The following is a 25209-nucleotide window of genomic DNA, read 5'->3' as shown; positions in this document are numbered from 1 at the left end:
GTTACTGCTGTACAACTTAATGTTGCGCTTTTGAAATACATTATTTGCACCATCATTACATAGGCTTCTTGAACACTCAACGGGCCCCAAATCTGTCTCAAATACATATCAAATAGCACCATGCTGCTGATGAATGTTATGTTGTATTTAAACCTCTGGTTCTATATGCCATCTTTTTGAAAGAAGAATTTGTTTTTACAGCAAACAACATGGCTAGTTCGCACGTAAGTGTGAATGCAATGGAACTATCGCGGTCCACGCATGTGCTGTGCTCACTATCATCCTGCGCGGACACTTGCACGAGTTTGTTGATATTTACACCCGTTTCTTGGTAACTAATTGATTGGGCCTTTAATGCAACCAATGTGTATTGCATGTATTTAAAAACAAAAATAAATAATTAATTGTTAAGCAAATAGTTAATTAAATATTCAAATATGTCACAATAATATTTACTGTTGAAATATTGATAATTAAACAGGTTATTTGTTTTAAAACAAACAGTACTATGTTATAAAGAATTGAACGAGTACAATTGCGGTACAAAGGTCATACATGCCAAAAACACTGTATCCAAATAAGTGAATGGTGGACGTAATTTCTGCAGAAAGTGACTGTTTTACGGAGATAAACTGTCGAAGATACGGTAAAGCAGATATATCATTGCAGTATAGTATATTTGTGATCATATTTTTGTGAAACGACTTTATTTATAATTGTAAAATGTGAGGGGATCAGTTTTTATTGGTGGAAAACAAGACAACAAGTTACGGACAGCCGACAGTCAATCAGTTCACACATCAAGAAATTGTCCAGTCAATGATAGACGGACTGATGTTTGGGTCGGACGTACAGTTTTGAAAAAAAGCTTGAAAAACACCGGTTGGTTGGCATTGCATAGATTGCAGAGTTGGTGTGTAGTTTAAGCATAGAGAAAGACTAAATTTGTGGGGTACAATTGACAGCGTTTAACATTTTTAATAAAAAGAACACTAAAGTCGGAAAGAAAGTAAAAGTCAAAATAAAATGTCAAATAAAAATCTGCATCTCTTAAGTTTTATAATAAATAAATAAATATGTCATTGCCAATGTCATGTGAGAAACGGCTCCCTCTGAAGTAACAATCACCATAGAAAGACTTCAGGCCTGAAGCCTTTTTAATTAAGACATATAGTCTGAAGTGAAAGCACACAAATTTGTACAACAAGAAGTGTGTTTTTTTCTTTCATTATTCTCTTGCAACTTCGATAACCAGTTGTCGAATTGAGTTGAAATTTACACAGATTTTTTATTTTTTATAAATTTATGCATATGCCCGGATACACCGTGTACTGGTCTTTGATAATCGCTAAAAGGTGTCCAGTGCCTGTAACATCTATAAAACAACCCAACGCTTTTGTTGTGTACTCTTTAACCATTTTTTTTTTCTTTTTTAAAGGACTGAATTACAGAAGCTGTGCTAGACTAGAGCTTGACGACCCGGCACCATGCCTTCTGCTGGTGCCATTGGTGCACCAAGCATCATTCCTCTCAGAGTACCTCAGCCTGGACGGACTGCAAATCAAATCGATACAAATACACTCATTGAGATCAAATCAGGTACAGAAATGTTTTCGTTTTGGGGACAAGAATGAAAGTTATCGTTCAGGCCTGGAATTACACACAGACCATGGGGGTTGTGGCCTCCGTTTCCCCTGGTCTTTGCCTTGGTGCCCCTTCAAAAGTTTCCCATTGACTTAAAGATCGTGTAATTTGAGGCATTGCATGGTGAGATCAATATGTAAACGTTTTGCGATAGGAGCAGGACAGTTCTTTAAAAACCGAGAAGTCTCCCGAATTCCAAAAAATCTACTCCGCGGTAGTAGAAAATAAAGCAAGACTTGAGTTCTCAAAAGAACATAATCTATCGAAATGCAATTATGGTGTTCCTGCAAACCAATTACCAAATAAACGGTACATACTGATGGAAATTGTTTTACATTATCACATAATCGTAGGCTCTAATTTTATGATGATTGGTTTGCAGCAACCCCGGATGCCATTATCTATATATCGACCAACGGAAACCGACCTGATCCTTACCGGAAAGGAGACAAGAACACCATCAAGTACAAAGGACCGTTTCTTCTTAACGAGGGAAAGCGAGCTATCAAAGCTATTGCAGTCTCAAGGTAGTTCTTAAAACTTAGAATATTATCAAAATTAGTTTGTAATACAAAAAATTTTCTAAATTTGATATAATTTTGTGTAGATTTTTGGTTGGAAATGATTCCCGTGTTTTTCGATGCCAAAAGGGCCTGTCACGTAACAGATTAGATATTAGGGCAGTTGTGTGTTAATGCAGTGTAACATACATCATTGTTTAGTGAGTATTATTATTATTATTATTTGTGGTTTGTTAAAACACTGCAATGCAGCGGCTAAAAGACGAAGTGGACAGTTTACAAAAATAGCCATTAAAAATAGTACTATATTACAAAAAATATGAAATATCAAAGATATAAACACACAGGCAACAAATTTGTGACAGAAAAACATTAAAAAGAGCACAAAAACATTTTGATTAGATTAAAAATGCAACCATTGCTCATGATCCAAAGAGCTTCGTCACACTGATAACGGTTTTGAAGTGGGGGAAAAAGCAACCTTTTGTAAACCCAATATTGCTATTGACATAACAATTGGGTATTTCTTCATAAACGTGCATGTTGGCTAGTGGCTACAAGTTCATTACCCATATTCGCAGTGTCAAACCTCTGGGTAGCAAATTTCTGTTACTGGTGAGAAAATAATGTTTTAAATTATTATTAGTATTATTTTGTTTTTATGTTTCTTTTTCATCCGAGTCGCCCCGACAGAGGGCATTCATCAATTGATATTTGTGACCCTCTTCATGACATGGGTACAAACACGCAATGCATAGCTTGACGATTTGAGCTTGCAGCAGAACTGCAGCACATAGTTTGAAAGGGTAATACTTGAGCGAATTGCCAAATACAAGTTACGCAAAACTTGCAGAAAACCTATCTAAGTATAATTCTGTGATGATTAAAAAAAAATGAAATCCTAAGACTGCGTTAAATTTCTTCCTTTATTTGATTTGCTTCCTCCAGTGACAGGCGGAGTGAGAGCCACGTTGTCAGTAAAGTCTTTTCTGTGACTTATGCTCATCCCGAGCCGGAACCGTTTGAAGATGATGATGCAAGCTTCATCATGGATTCCAGGCCTAAGAGCTCACTCAGGGTAAGCAAAGACGTTTAAGTGTTGTAGTAAGACCAATTTTAGTGATGGGCTCTAAATCCAATTTAGTCAACTAAGGGTTCAACAAAATTATTCGTGTTTAGATATGGGGCCATCATTGCTGCAGGGCAATCTGAGGGAATTTATTAGTTCTGGGCAGGCCTGCCCGGCACTGCCCACCGTGGCTACAACACTGGACCCCTTGCATATCGCGAAACGCTTCAGGGATGCTGAGGGCATGCGGACATTTTTATGTACCAAATCAAAAAATTGAGATCTGAGAAACGATTCTTGCATGAGCCATTTCTCAGATTCAAATTTTGGGGTGAAATATTATCCAAACCATATTACATCAAAATAGTTTATACTGTCAACAGCTGCAGGGCTTCTCACCAAGTAAGTTGTCTGTAATATGGTCATTAATTGTGGGAGTATTTACCAATCTGTGATCCGACCTTTAACACTCCTCCTTTGAAGTTATCTGGATTTGGATATATATTCTCGACGCTCTAATTAGAGCCAATCGATAAGAGAAGATGACGAGGAAATTTCAGTTTTAGATGTGGGAGGATAACCCCAGAGAATTATTCCAGGGAAAACCCATACAGTCAAGTAGGGACTGAAAAACCCACTCCACATAGTGCCCCCGGTGGGATTCGAGCAAGACACCACTACACCAACCTGACAGCTATCGTTAAATTAGCTAATGCTTCTTTTGTATGCTTCTCTCATCTTTGGTTTCATTTCCCCAGAGATCTAATCAGTTTAGTGACGTTGATGACTACATTGACCTCACAAGATCAAGCAATAACTTCAATGCATCCAAATCATATGTGAGTTGAGTGGATATTTTTACTTTAGACGTCTAGTTATGAACAGGTGATACAGCCTGCGAAAATTGTGGCATATTTTAAGGGAGCAACCCAAAAGTCTGGGGACAGTAGGAACAATCTAATAGACTGTATCGCATAGCCTTTTTGTTGCTGTGAAAGTGGCCATATTGTAGGGCAGGCTGTATGCGCGTCTTAACGCATACATCAATGAATCACGCAGCACGCAGAATCCCCAGTTTGATTGTTTTGGCACAAAGCATGTACATGCACACGCTCACAGACGCCATGTTGTGGGCAGGTATTTGAATGGTAACGCCACATTCAATACAGTCTATTGAATCAGATGAGTACATGCACATTGTCCATTCCATTTTAATAAAATACTCGGGCAGTCCAAATGACTGTGGTCGTGTGCACACAAGATTCTTTTGTGCCTTGAACCTGCCTCATTTTAGAGCAAATCTCAACGCTCAACTTTCAGTAAAATCTCTCTCGTCAATGGGAGACTTTGGAACGCTAGGTGGCAGCAGACTTACCAGGTAAATTTACATTGTTTACGTTGTTCTAAGCATGCACAAAATATTGAGAACAATCCATTTTACCCGGAAAGTCTGCTGCCACCCAGCGTCCCAAAAGTGCCCGATTTCCTCACTCTTAACCCAATGGTATACCCTTAGCCACAATATAAAGATATTTTCTTTTACGCTCTCTTCACAGCAGGTGACCGCTAATTCAGGAGCCACGGTGCCCTACAATGCATGGGGTGCTAGCACTGGTCCCCGTCAACCTCAGACAGTCGGCAACATGCAGACCAACCCAGACTACATGTTCCAGTAAGTCGTTTTGTAACTCTCTATCATAACTTGTTGGTTCCCATTACATGACCTTCCCCCCCCCCAATCAAACTATCTCATAATATATACCTTAGAGAGATTTGCGGTAATGCTGTGTGAATATCTCTTTTGAGTAATGTTGGTTCTAAAAAGAACTGATGGTTAACGACTCAAAGAGATATTAACATGGTGTTACCTCAAACCTCTCATAGTTATACTTCCACCAGGCAAAGTTTCAATCTACTTTTCTCATATAAAAAAATACCTACATTTTGCACTCCAACCCACTTCAATTCAATCAATCTTGCACCGTATCCCGCAGGACGTTGGCTCCACGAATTTTCTTTTTCCACTCTTGCCTATCTTGCGCTCTTCGATGTTCTAGGTAGAAGGTGCTGTTTATGATGATGTCGTTTCCCACCTCTTCCGAGGCCTACCCCGTCTATTTTTTCCAGTTACTGTTTCAAGTAGGATGCATTTTGGAAGTCTGCTGTTTTTCATTCTCACTATGTGGCCAAACCAGAAAAGTTGGATCTTGTGGATGCGTGAAGTGATCAACTCTGGTGTATTGTCTCCCCACCATGCAAAGTTTCAAAACAAACTTTTGCAGCATCTGCAACAGAGTCCAGCATTCTCCTGGAGACGATCAGAGCATACTGATCAAAACGTTGAGTCTTTAAGTGCCGGTTCTTCTCAGAACCAACACTACTCAAAAAGAGATATTCACATGGTGTTACCTCAAATCCCATGCAAAGTTTCAAATCCTACTTAAAAACCAAATTGATTCTTGTTTTTGCCTGTTTTCAGTTATCACATGCATCAACAAACGAGCCCCAGACAAGCACAGCCTCCTGTACAGTATCGGCAGCCACCACCCCAACAACCAGTGCAACCACCTGTTATTGTTGATGTGAGTCACCTCGACCCCCTCACTCATCCCCATCTCCCCCAAGCATGGCAAAACACATCATCCCTTCATGTACACAGGTTGCAGCCCTTATTTTTTTCTCATCCGTACAAATCACTGTAACTATAGACACCTTGCATTGTCCGCCATTTTTTATGAAACGTGCACGTGTGAAAAGCTATCACACAGTACACAGCGCATAAGTGGGGTCCAGACATGGTAAGTGGGGTCCAGACATGAAATCGTTGTGTTGGTGCAACAAGGTATTAAAAAAGCGTATAGGTGAACTCAAATTTTAGAAGGTCAAAAAGTTGAATCTCATTTGAAGTGATTCGGATATTCACACAAAACTCAATTGACACTGAAATACAATTTCTGACTTTGTTTCACAATGTAGTTACATCCTTGTTGCACCGCCACGATGAATTGCATTTCATTTAATTGCATTTACATGTAAGTGTAACAGAGCTACTGCTGTCATGGGAGGATACAATCTTGAAAGGAATTGACTTAGGAATCCGGCTCTCATTTTGATCCTTAGCCATACACAAACAACTGGCGCCCCGTCAGTGTTCCCCTACCAGCAGTACTCAACCAGCACATCGGTACCCAGACCGTCGGTCTCTTCTACCCGACCCACGAGCAGCTCGGCCGGCAGGAGCGAGACGTTGAAGAAGTGAGGGTAATGAGAGATGCATCCTCGTCGATGGTTAAGTCGGAGCCGAAGCCGAGTCTGATGGACACGAGCCCTGGGAAGGGGTACTGGAAGAAGCAGCTTGCTCACGTCGTGGCCCACCTTGAGGCCTTCACCCAGAGGGAGGCCGAGTTCAGAGCGGATATCGGCAAACCCAAAATGGGAAAGGTCAGTTTGAAACATTAATACTTTATCAAATGTTTGGATGTGAAATGTGTGCTTTCTCCTCACCTTAAAGCATTGGACATTATTGGTGATTGTTAGCATAAAACTTACTTGGTAAGGAGCAATGGAGAGCTGTTGAAAGTACAAAACATTATGAGAAATGGCTCCCTCTGAAGTAACATACTTTTGTTTAGAAAGGGTTAATTTCTCACTCAAGTAATAAAAGACTTCAGACCTAAAGCCTTTTATTGTGCATCTGAGAGTAAACAACTTTGATGACCAATTGAGTAAAGAAATTCACAACTTGTCACTTTATGCATATTTTGGGTTACTCATAAACTCAAAGTAAGCATGTAATTTTTAGTGATACTTTGTGATACCACCAACCATGGTGGTTTTTAAACCGAATTAAATCAATAAACATTTATTTATGTTATTTTTGTCTTTTAGATTACTTCAGCTAGTGCCGAAGACGATGGAGTGGACGTTACAATCACAATAAGTTTTGAATCACAGACTGAATCTCCTAATGTGAGGCCTAACAGGGCCTCAATGGCAAGAAAGGGTAAGTGTACCTGAAACCTAAGTGGCATTGTATGTACCCTATAGTCCAAGTTCTTTCTTGATCGAATTACCAAAGAGAAGGATTCAATAGTATAAAAAAATATTTAAAAAGCTTAGGTGCTTTTTTTTTCAGAGGCTGCCTGTACTTTTCCCAAAAATTTTACTTTTTAACGATCATTGGCCAGGTTTTTTTAAACATCTGACCCAGTCCCTCAACGCCAAGTGATAACACCCTCAATTTTGTCAAATATGCTAAGCCACAAAAATCTCAGTAATAAGTTCGTTCCTTTTTCTTTCCTTTTTTGTACAGAAGCTCTACTGGCAAAGTCTCTCAGTGAATCAGGTATGTTAGTTTGGATTTTAAAGCAGCCGAACTGAGGTTTTTAAAGGCACTGGACACTAATGGCAGTTACTCAAAATAATAGTCAGCATAAAAACTTACTTGGTATCGATAGATGGAGAGCTGTTGATAGTAGAAGACATTGTGACATTGTTAGAAACAGCTCCCTCTGAAGTAATGTCTTTTTTTGAGAAAGAGGTTATTTCTCACTAAGATATTAAAAGACTTCAGGCCTGAAGCCTTGTATGAGGCATCTGAATGCTTCTCTTCCAACTTCGATGACTAATTGAGTCATCATTTTCACAGATTTGTTAATTTATGAACATGTTGGCACACACCAAGTGAGAATACTGGTCTTTGACAATTACCAAAGGTGTCCGGTGCCTTTAAAACAGGAACCCCAATGCTTTTACAGTCTTTGTGGATAGTTTTTAATGTGACTCTTGTGCCTCAATGAAATACAGACTCGCCTTACGGTAAAGCCAAGAAGAAACCGATCACCAAGAAACTTGCTGCCAAGAAGAAAGCTGTTGAAGACGAGAGGTTGTCTGTAAGTAGTCTGTCTGTTTGTCAGTCTCTTTGTTTGTTTGAGTGTGATATCATCATCGCTTAGTCTTATAAATGTATTGTTATAAGTTGCATCCCTCTAAAGCCATTATACACTGTCGGTACAGAAAAAAATAAAAAAAGTTCACAGATATACAAATAATTTACAGGGTTTACAGAAGGTAATGGTGAAAGACTTCTCTTGAAATATTGTTCCATGATATGCTTTACTTTTTGAGAAAATATTAAAACGATATAAATTCTCGTTAGCGAGAATTACGGATTTATTTTAAAAACATGTCATGACACTGCGAAACGCGCGGAAACAAGAATGGGTTTTCCCGTTATTTTCTCTCGACTCTGATGACCAATTGAGCCTAAATTTTCACAGGTTTGTTATTTTATATATAAGTTGTGATACACGAAGTGTGGGACTTGGACAATACTGTTTACCGAAAGTATAAAATGGCTTTAAGTTCACATAGAGTATAATCTGATTTAGTTAAATATCTTACCTTCTTTCACTATACTTGGTCCATTTGTGTTTTAGTTTGTCTGGGCATGTCTACAACAAGCTTTGGCTTTTCTGGTTAAGCCCCCCGTTTCCAATTCTTCTCAGTACTGTTCTCCGTTATTGTTATTTTGATTCTCTGTTGGAATAGAAATAGAAATGAAATTTAAATGAAATAAAACGAAATATGATTGAAACAAAAAAAAGCTGTTAATGGAGACTTGAAACATTTGTAAGGTAGTTTTTTTTTTTTTTTTTTTTTTTTTTGGGGGGGGGGGAATTATTTAGGTTTGGAACTTTGATCATTCTTCCTCTCCCTCACTTTTTCATGTCTGTCTTTTCCAGTTTTCCTGCCATCTTATGTGTGTTGGATAATGTCGCAATAACTAGCCGGTCTATTTGGGTGACATTTCCTTTTCTGTTGCGTGCTATGTTTGTGGACACTCTTCTCACTACTATTAGGGAAGCACTATCTCTCCGTCATCTTCGAGAAATTGTTAAAAATTCATCTTTTTGCAAAACCAAATGTTTTGTTTTGTCTACTGGTATTTAAAAAAAAAATACTCATAAAATAAATATACTAAGTATGTATCTATATATGATATTGTGTGGATTAATAATTGAGATCGGTAATTTACCTTACTTTTTGCAGGACTATGTTAGTTTTATTTAGTCAACTCAAAGCGTCAGAAATTTTACTTTTTATTGCTCAAAATCGTTGTCAATTTCTAGTCCTAATAATCATGTATTCTTTTTTATTGATAAAGGAGGAGGACCGTCACCTTTTGAAAGAACTTGGAGCTAAGGGAGACGGGGATCCAGACAATGTTCAGGATCTTCTAGACGACGGAGCAGACCCCAATTGCGAGAATAAAGATGGCGTCCATGTCCTCATTGTAGCCACCATTAATAACCACGTGGAGTGCCTACCTGTATTGATTGATGCAGGGTCAAAGGTCAATGCTAAAGCTTCAGTCAGGTAATGGAAAGAAAAAATAGAGTCTAAGGACGTATCCGAATGGCGGCTACAGCTACGGCTCCGACTGTTGCCAAGGGTGGTGTTAAGGAAGGTCTATGCCCCAACGTATGATGACGCGGAAACTTAGTTTATGCCAGTTCGGACACAGGCTTTTATGTAGCGTAAATGCTTCTCCTCATTGAACCCAAGTCTCGACACTCATGTGGTGATAGGTCTTTTTCTTTTTCGTCAGCTGCGCCACGCATCTGGAACTCTCTACCACTTAATCTTAGATCTTGTCTTTGTACCACAAAATTTAAATCTCTTCCAAAACTTTTTTTTTTTTTTTACTTTTACTTCGCCTTGCTGAACACCCAGCAGGGTGGATATGTGCGCATTACAAGTCTTAATATTATTATTAATCTTCCATGCGTGGCATCCAAATTGCTTTGATGCGGTGGAGGTCTAAATCCAAACCTTGTGAAATGCCTTCCTTTCACTTATCAAAAAACCTCTGTTCAACAAACAAAGACGCCTTTGTTATTCTAACTATTGCCACCAAAACATTTGTGTATCGTAGTTTTCAGTTTGCTGGACCTCATTTATTGAACAATCTCCCTCTACACATCAAATAAGCTACCACTGTCTCACATTTCTCAAAACATTTCTGTTCAAATCATCGTACATTTAATTTTCTTTTTGCTCTTCTGAGCACCTAGACACTTAATTTTGAAGGTGGTAGGCACTATATAAACACTGTTAATATTGTCATTAAAACCTGCAGGAATTTGACTTTGCCTTTTTTGTTAAATAGTACAAAATGTTTGTTCTTTTAGTTTCATAGCACATCTACAGGATGAACAGCTAGCATGTTGATTCAAATATTCTGACCCTTTGAAATAACAATTTGTCCATTCATGGACTTTCCTCACTGTAAGTGTATGAGTCATGTCAGATTCAAGCATTCTTTTTAAGGCACTGGTCACCTTTGGTAATTGTCAAAGACCAGTCTTCTCACTTGGTGTATCCCAACATATGCATAAAAGAACAAACCTGTGGAAAATTTGAGCTCAATTGGTCGTAGAAGTTTCGAGATAATAACGATAGAAAAAACACCCTTGTCACATGAAGTTGTGTGCTTTCATCAGATGGATTTTCCAATTGTGAGTTAACTGGCCCAGTGCTAAAAGTACTAGCCTCGGGCCTGAGGCCCAGTGTTAAATTTGATCCCTGTAGATTGGTGAGATTTGCTCCAACAATTAATGACCATATTATAAAAACTTAGTTGGAATGTGCTCAACTCCTTCGCAACAGTCACAGCAAAAACAGTCATGTGACGTCAAAATTCACTTTGCATTCGAAGGAATAACGAACCCATCTAAACGAGGGATCTATACGGGGATAACGAACCTGTGAAAATTTGGGCAAACCTGGTCATCGAACTTGCAAGAGAATAATGAATTTGGTAATTCCTCACTGATGAGTATCTTGCATCTTCTGACACAGGAAGGGTAACACGGCCCTCCACGAGGCTGTGCTGTTAGGACCCGACGGTCAGGAGGCCATAGAAGCCCTCCTGGAGGGAAGTGCCAACCCCAAGGCCAAGAACGCCAAGGGAGAAACGCCCTACGATCTCGCCGTCAAGAACGGCTACGACAGCATCGTTGCCCTGTTTGCCTCCAGTCTCGGCCAGGACATGCTGGATAAGATGTCCGACACCAAGAAGGGAGGCAAGGCCAAGGCCAAGAAGAAGGCAAAGGCTGAGAGTGACGATGAGGAGGAGTTTGTGGTGAAGAAGAGGAAGGCCTACAAAGAAAAACTGCCAAAGGTATTTTCAGTTCTTGCAAATATTCAGTTCTTTTCACACTGTATCTCTTATCCTCAAGGAATACAGCCCTGGGGAGGCCCCGGGAGTTGTTTTTGTTACCCCCAACTTTACCCTGAATACTTTCACATACTATCCCCGCCTAAAGTCCGTACTCCACTGGGTTCTGGCTGCACCTTTCAAGAATAGCCCAGGGTTTTACTCACTGGTTGAAATTCGAAACCAACAAGCTTTGCATTGCTAAAGCAGCTGGCTTGCCACTAGATCACCGAGCTAGCCTGGTGGCTAGAGACACTTTGATTTATATGTGTAAGCAACAGTACACATCGGTGTAAAGCTCACAAAACGAATTATATTCTTTATCCTGCAAAAACAACATCTATTGACTAAACTTTGCCGAGTACAGCAACTATTTGCTTCACAAAAAAACGATGACAGCATATTATTGTTTTGGACTGATCGATTAATCATTTCTAGCTGACAACAAAATCAGTAACCCCATTTTTTCTGCCTGGTGATGAATTACAGTCTAGGTTCATGTGCCATTTGTAAAGACCACCATGATATTAATTTTTGTTTCTTTGTTGATTCAGGACAAAGGATCTGTTGTCGCTTCATCATCCTTCGATGCCCAAGCGGACTCGGAGAAACTCAGAAAAGCTATGAAGGGATTAGGTGAGGAAGATTCAACTCTGTCAACCTTGTATTTAAATAAATCATGTGTTACTCTCTATGCCTAATGGGCGTTTATGATTGACACATACCATACCTTTCACTTAATGATTGTCCCCCTTCAAAAAGATAATCATGGTTCTGCAAACCAAAACCATATCAATTTTCCGCCATGTTGTAAAATATGTATACATTTTAGTGTGTAAAATCTATTCTTCCCACTAAATCATCTGTACTTCATGATGAATCTACCGCACTTTAAATTTGAATCATGACCTTTGAAAGTAGATAATTTTTATAACTAACTGAAATGGCGTCCAGTGCGCATTTCACATTTTATCTTGAGTTTCCAATATTGTGCATTTTGTGCTCTGCAATCTGTGCTGTTTTGTAACGCATGCGGTGTCTGCAAGTGACTCCCTAAAAGGTTTTTAAAAAGTACTTTAAAAAGATACTCACATAGTGTTACTGCAAAAACTTTCTCACTTATACTACTTAAAAAGTACTTAATTTCAACAATGGATTTATAAACACAGGTACGGATGAGAAAGCTATTATAGAAGTGGTCACTCAACGAGCCAATCAACAGCGACAGAAGATCTCCAAGCAATTCAAACAGATGTTTGGAAAGGTCAGTTGGTTGTAAGGGAAAGAATGCATATAGTTGTAGTTATGTTGTCTTTATAAATAAATACTTACATGGAAGAATTGTGGCTTGCGTAGACTATGTAAGTGGATGGAATCTTGGTTTACTAAGAGTTATAACAAAGATGTAAAGATGTTATTAATTATTATATATTTTCTTTCCCTACCTCTGCAGGACTTGATGAAGGAATTCAAGGGTGAGCTCGGTGGAAAGCTCCTGGATGTCGTCAGCGGGTTGATGATGACCCCAGCAAAGTATGACGCCTACCAACTACACAAAGCCATCAAGGTACAATTTAAGTTCTTTGAGGAAAGAATTAAGTAGGATTTGAAACTTTGTATGGTGGAAGTATTGTTTAGTAAAAAACAAACACAAAAGAAAAAAATCAAGAATAAATGGAATTTGAGGCATTGCATGGTGAGGTATCAATATATATTTGGTTTGCGGTAACACCATGTGTGTATCTACTTCCCAGGTAGATTTTGTTCTTAAGAGAACTTTCTTGCTTTATATTCTACTACCGTGGAGTAGATTTTCGGAATTCGGATTACTTCTCAGTTCTGTAAAGAGCCGTCTTGCTTTTTAACTACTACATGAACCTAGGCAGAAGTTAGAAAATCGGACAAGACTACTGCTCAAGCTTTTAGTGGATCAATTTTAACTTCAACACCAAGGAGTGAAATCTTAATTGGTCTCCAAGAATATTTGTGCTTATTTTATTTCCCCCTTTGTTCTTTTTTGTCAGGGTCTTGGCACAGATGAAGCTGTTCTGATTGAGATCCTATGCACTAGGAGCAATGCATCCATTGATGCCATCAAAGATGCGTACGAGACAGGTCAGTTTCTTATCCCTCATCCCAAGACACTCATCTCATTCAGGCGGCCATTAGTGGGTTCCCTACATCCAACTGATAAGCTATTTATCAATGATGAAAAGGGGCCTATTTTGTTCTTAATGCTCCCTTGGTTTAAATGGCATGACATGGCCGAGGGGTTAAGAGCACCAGACGCAAGCTCTGGCATTTCTGATCAGCAGACTGTGGGTTTGAGTCCCGGTCTTGACACTTATGTCTTTAAAGCAAGGCGCTTAACCATGATTGCTGCATCCTTTAACCAATATTGCTGCATCGTTCTGATGAGTCAAAACCGAAGGTCCTGTCTGTTCGTGTAGATAAAAGAACCCAGCTGTTGCTGAATAGGTTTGCCCTTGTGGTTCTGGCAGTGTCTACTGAATTCAGCAGCTTGTCAACCTTCACAAGGTGCTACATAAATTGGTCTCAAACAAATTCAATAACCTGTCTTAAAAAAACATTTGTTTTGAGTAAATTATTGGTAGATACATGCCCTATACATGTACAGGACTATATTTTGTTCTTGACCTTCATCCCTACCTTTTCTTCCCTCTCGTAGCTTACAATAAAGATCTTGAAGAGGATGTTGCCGACGATACGTCCGGAAGCTTCCAGCGGATGTTGGTGTCTGTCCTCCAGGGGGCCCGGCCGGAAGGAGATGAAGTTGATCCTGACAAGGCAGCCGCTGATGCTATGGTAAGTCTAGCCTGAACATCTGACACCACACTATGTGGCTCGAGAAATTACGCCAGATATCTGCTTTGAGCGTACTCGCAGTCGATGTGTCATACATTGGGTGGATTTCAAAAAGAGCTAAGACTGCTCTTATGAGTTACTTGTCGTAACTTAGAACTCGTCTTAAGTTTTTAACACCTTCTAGGACTAGTCCTAACTCTTTGTGAAATCTGTCCTACATTCAGGCATGCAACTCTTCCGCGTTTCCGGTACAACTACAATACTATTAAGTAAGCTTAGTACATGCTAACAATGCACCTAAGAGCATAATAAACCTCAACATTTTTTAGAGTACCATTGTTGGTCTCATGTCCCGTGGCATTTCGGCTGCCTCACTCCGCACTTGCAATGTGCCTTCGAAAATTGTCCTCTTTCTTTTTTTAAACGTGCAGTTGCATGCCTGTACACTATGTCACCAGCCATCTGCTTTATAGCCCTGCTAGTTGATACATCTCTCATAGCATGCCAGTCTGTTTTTAATAAATGTTTTCTTGTTCCCTGTTTGTCTTGTCTCCTTGTTTGTAGTTTGTTTGTCTGGGCTATCTTTTACAAGCCCTAGCTTAATCGATTTTGTTTTACATAGATGAACTATTTTTCCTCCATCCTCTGTGCTTTTGATTTTGCTTATCCATGTAATATTTTGTATACTCTCGTAGATGCAATCACCACATGATATCATATGTTTTTTTATTTTTGTTTTGTGATACCAGTTGTTATCATTATAGCAGGCTTATTGATAGCATATCATTACAAAACACTTGGATGATATTGAACAGTCACACAGTAGGAGGGTTGACTGTGTACTGTGTAGATGCATTCACCATGTATAATTTTTCATCATATTGCAGGCTTATTGATAGTTATTCATTACAAAACATAGTGGATGATATTGTATGGTTGGACATCATTGCAGTTGACTGTGTACTGTATAGCAGCATTTCCCACATAGATCATATTTTTATGATATCGTTTTTTATCATATTGCAGACTTATTTGTAGCTTATCATTACAAAACATAGTGAATGGTACCAATTGGTTAGACAGTAGAAATGTTGACTGTATTGACCCCTTGCATGCGCGTCACACGCAGCGACCGTTACCACGCTCACCATGTTGTTGGGCATTTAGGTTTACGTGAATAAACGTCGTTCACTACATAACGCAGGGCATAGAGTTATGTATATATAAAAACGCACAGTGAAATTGCCCACCAGTATGGTGCATTCAAGATTTTTCTGATGATGACGTCAGGTGAAATGGGTCAATACTGTGTAATGCATTCACCACATATTATATTTGTTATTGGCATAGATATAATTACATTTTACATGTGACAATAAAACATTATTTTTACTTTATTTATTCCCAAACACAGCAGCTGTTTATTTATTGGTCAAACAGTACGAGGGTTAAGACTTTTAGAATAAACTGTGCAAACTTTCTTGATCATTGTTAGTGGTTAACACCTCTGTGTGTACATGTACTTCCAGGCCCTCTATAAAGCAGGAGAGGATAAATGGGGCACAGACGAGTCACGCTTCAACGCCATTCTGATCTCGCGCAGCTACGCCCAGCTACGAGCGACATTTGAAGAGTACGGGAAGATCTCTAAGAATGACATCGAGCAGGCCATTAAGAAGGAGATGAGCGGAGATGTAAAGGAAGGAATGCTGACTGTTGGTAAGTTGGAAATTTCTACTGGAGCATTTCAAGGGCACCAAGGACCAGGACCAGGAGGCATGGAAGCAATCACCTTCAATGCCACCTTGAAGTATCAGGCACCCTCAAACAAAGATATTGACTAACAGGGAGACCACCAACATAGTGCTGGACAGCTCAGTTGGTAGAGCGACAGTACATTAATGCGAAGGTCTTTGGTTCTAGTTGTTTCGGTCCAGTCAGTTTTTCTTTGTTTAGATATAGTAATAGTAACAAAATTATAAATATTCTTCCCTAGTTTTAAATCAAGTTTATTGATTTCTGATGAGTTTCTTCACTCTGAATGACATGCAGTATCAAGTATTAAAACAAGACTAACAACAACTTTTATAGTATTGTAAATTATATGACTTGATTTGTGATTGTTGTTAGTTTCCAGTCTTAACAATGCTTTAATAACCTTATTCTTTGTTTCATCTTGCCAGTGAGGTGTGTCCGCAATAAACATAAGTTCTTTGCCGACAGACTCCATAAGTGTATGAAGGTATGTGCATCTTGCAACTTCTCCTCCTTAAAAAATATAATCATGCCTCTTTCCAAAACAATCACATTGATATTTGAGTCGTTGCTTTGTAGAACTTTTGTCTGACTTCATTAATTTTTGGTGTTTTTTTTGTGATCAGGGCGTTGGAACCGATGATAATACCTTGATGAGGATCGTTGTATCTCGCTGCGAGGTGGATATGCAAAACATCAAAGCAGAATTCCAATCGGCGTTCAACCAAACTCTGGGCAAATTCATCGCTGTAAGTATCGTTCTTTCTGGGAGCCTCCATTATGGATGGCAGGAGTGGCTAGTGGCAATGCCATTTTTCACATGAATTCTAAATAGTGTCTTTTTGTTGGGGAATGGACATTTTACAATTTTCTCATGTACATTTTTAATATCACTTGAAATGAATTGTGTCTTTATTTTTTTGTTTTTTTTTGTTTTGACTTGTTTGCACTTGTTTTGTTTTGTTTTCAAATTTTACTGTGTTTTTGTGTATTGATGTGTATTTTTTATATTTTATATAATTATTGAGAGACGCATCTTTTAATTTCCAAGCTTTGGATTTAATAAAGTTGTATCTAATCTAATCTAGTGTGTAAAGCACTCTCATCTCACCACTATGGTCCTGGTTCGATTCTCACATGGGACAAGAGTTGTGCATTGGTTTCCCCGTGGAATAGACCTTATGCATTGACGTCATCCAGCGGCCATCCTAGTGGAAAAACGGTGAAAAAAACAATCAAAACGCACAGATTTGTACGCGTGGCGCACAGGATTGGCCAATGAATAACCTCCTTTTGACCTCTAGGTGAGGGCGCCCTACTGATATGACGTCATGTGCATAAGGTCTATACAGCCCTGGGGATGCTCCTTGGAGTTTTTTTTACCCCACAGTGCCCTTCCTAGGCCCCTATTCCACAGGTTGCACGGTTTTACCGCTTACCCCTACTCCAGAGCAAGGGTGGCTATTCCCTGGGGTGACTTTTCCCTGGGGTGGCTTTTCCCTGGGGTTTGCCCATTTGCCGAGGTAGATCAGGGGTAAAGTCAACCAAGTGTAAAAGGACTGGCCATCGTTATTCCCCTAGGGTTGGCCCCAGGGAATAGAGTAGTGTGTAAAGAGCTTCTGTGCCACAGTAACACACTTGTACCCCTACTCATAAGAGCCATTCATTTTTCTTTCCTGATACAGGGAGATACGTCTGGAGATTACAAGAAGATCTTACTGGCCTTGGTCGGAGGCGAGAACTAAAGGAGTCAACTTGTTCATCTCATCAATTCATTATCCTTCAATACCCTTTGAAGATTTTACATACACTTTAACTTTTTAACTAAAATGACAATCTCAGGCAGATAGATTTCTAAGGATGTGTGGTACCCTGACTATCTAGCCAATTATGATGTTAATTTAAACTACTCAACCCAGAGCTGAGAATTGAGAGTTGGGCCAATCCAAAAACTGTGTGCAAACAAAGGTGCCAGACTATTCTGCACACTTGGTTCTAGACTAGCACATTGGGTTGTGCTACAAATTGATCAAAAGTGGCGTAAAGCAACCATGTGACCAAAGAAAACTGGTCCCACCATACCGCAACTTTCTCAAAAAAAAGCTCTGATGACCCAACCAAAAGGATCAAGTTGTAAATATTATTAATGCATGTGCAAAGTTTGTGTAATGTCTTAGTCTACACAGAGTACTTAAAAAGAATCTGTGATCAAAGCCAATTTAGAAATAGAAATCATCAGCTGTATTTTTTAGTATTTATGTGACTCTGATAGATGTTAATAATTGACTTTGGTAATTTTAAAATATAGCAAGTGTCCGTTTGGTCGAGAAGATATATTTTGTCCTTTTAATTATGTATATTTTTGTGAAGTTGACTAATTTGTATATTTTGCTCTGTATGACCGCAATCCTTCAAGCAATTGTAAACAAGCTTTGCAAAGTAGTAAAGGCAGTTAGTTGAATAATTGCAGATACTGTATTGTGAAAACTATACCAAATAAATTTAGTCCTGACCTCTCTACCCTTCGACTAGTCTTGGCCCAAGACATCACTTTCTCATACATGTAACGTAACACGATAACCCGCCCAGTAGGCGCGCTTTTCTTTTTGAACTCATTTTGGTTGACGAAAGCTAGAAAATGGAACTTTATCTGGATTTGTTCATTGCAGACACTGTATTGTATTGTGTCCTGATGTAGTAAAGACTTGTTTGATAAATATGTTGACTATTTTTGTAGATGAAGAACTCAAAAAGTACTACATAGATTTTAATGAATGTTATTGTCCATGTACATGTACATGTACATTTACATTTAATCAGGTAAAAAGAAATTCCTTAATACATTCCAACAATTTCTTGTAGAGAATACATTTACCTCAAAATGTTTAAATAATTCTCCTCTCAAAGTAAAAGTGTGAATTTAAAGACACAGGACACTATTGGAAATTGCCAAAGACTAGTCTTCACAGTTGGTGTATCTCAACATATGCATAAAATAACAAACCCGTGAAAATTTGAGCTCAATAGGTCGTCGAAGTTGCGAGATATTAATGAAAGAAAAAAACACCCTTGTCACACGAAGTTGTGTGCTTTCTGATGCTTGATTTTGAGACCTCAGATTCTAAACTTGAGGTCTCGAAATCAAATTCGTGGACAATTACTTCTTTCTCGAAAACTACGTCACTTCAGAGGGAGCTGTTTCTCACAATGTTTTATACTATCAACCTCTCCCCATTACTCGTAATCAAGAAAGGTTGTATGATGATAATTATTTTTAGTAATTACCAACAGTGTCCACTGCCTTTAAACAGACTTGGAATTTCATCTTTGAGAGGGAAAGGCCAGTTTCATTTTCCAAATGAATTTCTGGTGAAAAAGCTTGAAGTTTGTGGAGATTTGTTGAACGGGCACTGAGGACAAGACCAGAGATCAATTTCATAAAGGTGTTAAGCAGAAAAAACTGCTTGACAAATTTCTTTGCCAAGTGAAAATTGAGTGGGGCACCAGTCACAACAAGAATGTAATTTTGGCTCTTAACCTGTTTTAAAGCCATTAGACCCTTGCGGTAAACAGTATTGTCCAAAACCCACACTTCGTGTATCACAACTTCTATATAAAATAACAAACCTGTGAAAATTTAGGCTCAATTGGGTATTTGGAGTCGGGAGAAAGAAACGGGAAAACCCACCCTTGTATCCGCACGTTTCCCCCGTGTCATGTCATATCATGTGTTTAAAATAAATTTGTAATTCTCGATATCGAGAATTGATATTGTTTTAATGTTTTCTCAAAAAGTAAAGCATTTCATGGAATATTTCAAGAGAAGTCTTTCACCATTACCTTCTGTAAACCCTGTAAGTTATTTTTAAATCTGTGAACTTTGGTTTTTTTTTCTGTACCGAAAGGGTCCAATGGCTTTAAGCCGTATTTTTGGCTGTTTCTGTCAAGCAGTACTTTTCTGTGCTAAGCAATACTTTTCTGTGCTAAGCAAATTGTTGTGCTTACATTATAGAGTCTGTGAAATGAGGCCCTGGGCAACCTCAATGACTTCCCTGTAATTCCAGGCCTGTATTTTAAATAAAGTTAAACAATTATTGTCAGCTGCAATACAAACAAACTTGGCTACAAAAAATAACATAAAACCCACAATTTTTATAAGGAATGAATACATTCTGTCAAATTTGCAATGCCAAGGAAAACATTAACAGAATAAATTTAAATGTATAAACAACAAACTATCACCACAAGGAGATTTCTTTTCTTTTGATCCCTGTTAATAACAGCGCAGCGTTTTACCACTGTAAGTTTTAACACATGACATCTTTGATTGTCTTAGGAGTTGTGAAGAATCTTTCTGAAAGCCCGGGCCATACTTCCTGCGAATGCGAAGGGAATTTTGGTGACGCAGTAATTGGTATTCCAATTGTGACGCAAGAAAGCCTGATTTGCCCCCTGTTCATTGCATTGGTGCCCTGATAATGCTCCAGTAGAAATTGACAATTTCCTCATAGGGTGCTCTTTATCAAGGAGAAAATACCTTGGTGCCCTTGCCCTTTCTTAAATGAAGCATACAGGCCTGCGCAGGGAAAAACGCGTCTCGGAAGCATTTGCAGGAAGTGTGAACCGGGCTTTAGGCTATTGCTAATCCATTTACTGTAGCCTTGAATACAGATTTATTTGCGAGAACATTCAACCTGCCGTGCAGTATGTCTTCACCTCGTCTCAGCTTGTCTCAGATCACATAATCCTCACTTAAAAGAGATTATTCCGTCACCAGGGGTTACGAATTAAAGATCAATTGTTCAGATCGAACTCGTCCTCACTTCTTTTTCAAGAGATTGTTCATCCTTGGACAGTTTTTTATCTCAATCTTACATCATCCCTGTAGTGTTTCTATGTCAGATCGATGACTGTCGCCAACAACACATCACTGATGGGATCTTAATCGGACACGGTTTCCATCATTAATTCCTCCATTACCTGAATTGCCTGGGGGGAAAACAAAACAAATAAAATGTTTAAAGGCAGTGTATAAACGATGTGACCTTTGTTTACATGCAAATCGCCCTCAGTTGACAAAACGCTGTACTTGTCATGTTTCGCCGGGCAAAAAACGAGTAGTCGTAAGATTGCGTGTACTTTCTAGCTGGCTGCCAAAACACAAAGGTTTTGCCCAGCGGTATGCGCGCGAATCATGTTTATGGTTTTTGAGTGACGTCAGAGGTCACATCGTCTACGTTTGATAAATAATGGCAATTAAAAGCCTTTGGTAAAAAGCCTAAAGCAGCGTTTGATAGTGTAAAGTATTTTGAGAAACATTTCACTTCAAAATAATGTGGATATGTAAACAGATGCCCCAAATGTTGAGTCTTTGCCCACAGATTGTGCTATTCTTCCTGCATGGACATATTCGACTCTGGATTTTCAGGGGTATCTCAAAAACATAACCAAATTTTGAAATGATATTTTCAGCTGTTCCAACATCTTAAGGTACACGCCTGGAATACCACACAAGCCACAGACACCATGGTCTCCATTGCCCCTTGTCTTTGCCTTGGTGCCCTTTCAAAAGTTTCCTGTTCACTTTTAGATTTGCAAATGAAAACGGCCTTGCCCTCTCAAAGATGAAATTCCAGGCCTGGAGGTATACATTGCCTTTACACACTCATGAGCAATTACAGTACATGATTGCAAAAAATAAATGTGATTTTAGATGCGTTTGGTATACACAAAATGAGGAATTCAGGAATCAATATGAAAAGAACTGGTCACATAACAACTTAACATGTCTGTGTGACTGGATGTTTCAAGGTATGATATCAGACGAGGCAAACTCATCTACAGAACTTCACTCACCTTCATCCCTCCTTTCTTGGCAAACCCTTGAAGAAATGTCTCCACCAATCCTCCAAGTATACCAAAGCCTTTGATGTGCAGACCCCCTGATTGTTTTAACTGAGTCCTGTGGATATGAATAAAATCAGAACATTTAGATTGGAGACTGTGCAAAAAGACTACTCTGGTTTGTGTTCAATCCCTTTGTCCATTTGTATCTTTAAAGGGATTATACAGTTTGGAAGTTGGAACCTATTGACAAAAACAATCTTTTTCCATAACCGCATTTATTACTGCAAAGTGAAATGTTTTTTCAAATTGCATTGTACTCTCAAAAGCTGCTGTACTTTTGTATGCAGAACCTTTCCACTGAAACCTTTCTACTGGACCGACAAATTTTTGGGAATTTACTTTACAGAAGTGCCTAAAGTTGCACTTTCAGGAAAAAAAATATTGTGAATTTGGAGAAAGTTATTACTCAAGTGAGATAAAAATGAGTAAAAAAAGCGTGGCAGGGTACAGAAAGTTTTCCCATTCTCACACCAATGTTGTGTGATTTGACCGTGATTAGTTGAATAACATGAATTGGACTGCCATTCACAGCATCTCATTTACTCAAGTTATTGTGAATGTGTAAGTCTGATGTGTAGGACTGATTCCCACATCCTCCCTTTTCAACTCTTGGCTCGTACCATTTCTCATTCTCTGGGCAGATTGAAAACTCTGACTCCTCCCATGAATCTGCATATTTGTTCCATGTCAGACTTCTGCTCTTGACATAGAGCTTCTTATGTCGCCGGTCGTACCAAGTTTCCTCTTCAAGATAGACAGCCTTCTCATTCAGAACCTGTATCTACATAACAAAGATTGCAAAAAATAGTGACATTGTGTTTCAACCCTAGCAGTCTTTCTCCATAAATGATCATAAAACTTCATGTTTCAATTAAAACCATTTTCATGTAAAAGACATTCACAATTCATAGCTCACTGAACCATGGAGCTATAATTATCATAGTTGGAATAATACGTCTACCCTGTTTGGAACCCTCTTACCCTGATCAAGATATTAATGATCTCCAATCAAGAATGGTAATAGTAATGGCTTGTGCCTTGGCCAATTTGTCAACCAAACTATGCCGATTGGGGTATACTTCTAACCAAACTGGGAGCCTCTCCCCTCAATGTAATTAATTAGTCCTTGAATCAATGATAGCCTAACATTGTCTAACCTAGCTTGACAACCAGGGCCCAATTTCATAAAGCCTGTAAGCACGAAAATTTGCTTAGCATGAAATTTCTTTGTTGATAAAATCAGGATTTCAAGCCAAACTTCCAATTGATTTTAGGATTTGCAAATTACAGCTGAATACCAGTAACAAGCAATGTGCAACAAATGGAAATTTGGTTGGTAAGCCTGTTTTTGTCAAGGAAGAAATTTCATGCTAAGCAAATTTTTGTGCTTACTTTTACGGGCTTTATGAAATTAGGCCCTGGGCCCATACTCATGGCTTTGCTTAATTAATTTTACCGTAGGCAAAGAATTGGCGCTTGCGGAAACAGGGACTTCCGCACTTACGCTAAGCGTATTCAGAGGCTAGCTGTAGCAGTGAAGTGCACTTGCCTATACCACACTGCTAGGCATTCTTTGCTTACAATGCTAGCACAGAAATTCAGCGCTTGCCCTGTAAGCGAAGAATGATGATTGCAAGTGCAGAATGCGGCGGTTAAGCAGAGTCATGAAATTGGGCCCAACAAAGCTTTTTTTTGTTAAATAAACATACCCTTCTAAATATTGAGGGAAGAACATTTTTGCAGGATGCTATTCTCCGCTTGTATTCTATACCTGTTTTAAGATCTGTAACCATGGAAACAAACATAAATTTAAAGTTTTTAAGTGAACAGTCAGCTGTAAATATTTGCACAAAAAAAAGGTCATTATTTTTAATTTTGTAAAGGTTACACAAGTTCTGAACAATAGTCCTCAGTCAAGTTGGTTTAACTCAATGTATGAACAGAAATAGACACACTTTTAATTTTTAAAAGAAAAACAAAAGTATAACAATCATTTTTGATTAAATGTCAATCAACATTCAACACTTCTGCAGTAAATACCTGATATTTCTTCAACCGTTTTCATTTCAGTAACATTCTGCTCTTTGCTCGTTGGGTACTAATTAAAAAGAAAACACAGTACATTTTATTTATGAAATAATTATTTGCTTTTTTTGGAGATGACACTTTGGGGCAATTAGGGATTAGTTTGTACTGTCACGCCAAAGTGTGTTAGCTATAATCAGTAACCTTTATTGAAATATAACTGTCATTTACAATAAAGCAACTCATTTATTTACTAAAAAATATGCTGCTCTGTTCTGTAACTGGAAAAAGTGTGTTCACATAGTTGTGATAACGATCACACCTACATGTTTGTTCACACTAGAGACTGCACTCTACTTACTTTCCAATGTAGAGTATGCAATTTTATTTCATAGTAATTATTACAAAAGTTACACAATATTATTTTTATCTTTTTAGTTTCCAGTATTTCCGTTTTCAAATTCCACATCAAAGATCAAAGCACATCCCAAAAACATATGTGTTCCTACCTTTGCAAAATGTGTCCTTGCCACAAGATCAAATGGAAATTTGTAAACATGGTTAATAATAATCTCAAACATTGCAATTCAAAATCCAAACATGAAACACCAGAAGGTCTTTCAGACGGAATTCTAGTAGAAGACAACTACAAAAAGTACAAGATTCATCTGAGACTGTTTGACTTTAATGATGGGGATCCGATGATGGCACTGGCAGTGGCAGACTCAAGTCAAATCTTTCAAAAAAAATCAACGGAACAGTCACTGAGACTGAGTCAGCAATTGATTAAAAAACAAGATAGTTAAATCATTGATCGATGGTATGGTAGCTCTCGCAGCCAGTTTGTTTTGTAGTTAAAAGGCACAGCAGACGTGTATCCATGTGTTATCATGTCGTGTGTACATTCTGTATGCAAATTTTCAAAGTTGCATAACACCTCCAAATCAACATTACATAATCGCCAGAGGCGCTTAGACTAGCAAACTAAACTAACTTTGCGCAGCGCGCGACGAAGTAAACAAAGCAGTCATCTTTTTATGAAGAAAGATTGATAGTCGAGATGTAAACATTATGTAACCAACCTTCTTCATTCATGTTTCTTATTGCTGTAGAAGATTAATGTCGTGTGTTCTACACCGTAGTTTTTCAATAAAGTGAACAAAAATAACAGTCCAAAGTCGTGCGTGACAAACAACTTGTCTAAAAGCGTTTTTTGAACTCTTGAGGGCGCTTTTCAAAAA

At 38.5% G+C, this 25209-nt stretch overlaps 2 protein-coding genes across 5 annotated transcripts; one reads left to right on the top strand and one right to left on the bottom strand.

Annotated features, from left to right (window-relative positions):
• Nucleotides 1-561: 561 nt before the first annotated feature.
• Nucleotides 562-18685, top strand: LOC139939668 (uncharacterized). Of its 3 annotated transcripts, none has more exons than XM_071935723.1 (22): nt 562-646; nt 1439-1599; nt 2027-2171; nt 3114-3243; nt 3993-4073; nt 4794-4906; nt 5714-5816; nt 6355-6675; nt 7123-7237; nt 7547-7579; nt 8041-8126; nt 9401-9612; nt 11098-11419; nt 12010-12091; nt 12625-12719; nt 12909-13022; nt 13480-13570; nt 14145-14281; nt 15811-16000; nt 16465-16523; nt 16663-16785; nt 17722-18685. In XM_071935723.1, the coding sequence occupies exons 2-22, from the start codon at nt 1488-1490 to the stop codon at nt 17779-17781; spliced, it is 2724 nt and encodes a 907-aa protein (XP_071791824.1). In that variant the 5' UTR covers nt 562-646; nt 1439-1487; the 3' UTR covers nt 17782-18685. The 3 variants fall into 3 exon arrangements, with proteins under 3 accessions (XP_071791824.1, XP_071791823.1, XP_071791825.1); XM_071935722.1 differs by having other exon boundaries at nt 4791-4906; XM_071935724.1 differs by lacking the exon at nt 3993-4073 and having other exon boundaries at nt 4791-4906.
• A 138-nt stretch (nt 18686-18823) lies between these two features.
• Nucleotides 18824-25179, bottom strand: LOC139939670 (PRELI domain-containing protein 2-like). 2 transcript variants are annotated; one of them, XM_071935726.1, is made up of 6 exons: nt 25051-25179; nt 23984-24041; nt 23653-23726; nt 22564-22724; nt 21893-21998; nt 18824-21025 (listed from the first exon to the last, which is right to left on the bottom strand). In XM_071935726.1, exons 1-6 carry the CDS (start codon nt 25057-25059, stop codon nt 20978-20980), a joined length of 456 nt encoding a protein of 151 aa, XP_071791827.1. In that variant the 5' UTR covers nt 25060-25179; the 3' UTR covers nt 18824-20977. The 2 variants fall into 2 exon arrangements, with proteins under 2 accessions (XP_071791827.1, XP_071791826.1); XM_071935725.1 differs by lacking the exon at nt 25051-25179 and adding an exon at nt 24478-24918.
• Nucleotides 25180-25209: the final 30 nt, after the last annotated feature.

The sequence above is a fragment of the Asterias amurensis genome, chromosome 7 (assembly GCF_032118995.1).
Source record: "Asterias amurensis chromosome 7, ASM3211899v1".
Taxonomy (NCBI): domain Eukaryota; kingdom Metazoa; phylum Echinodermata; class Asteroidea; order Forcipulatida; family Asteriidae; genus Asterias; species Asterias amurensis.
This window is presented reverse-complemented; position numbering and strand designations above follow the sequence as displayed.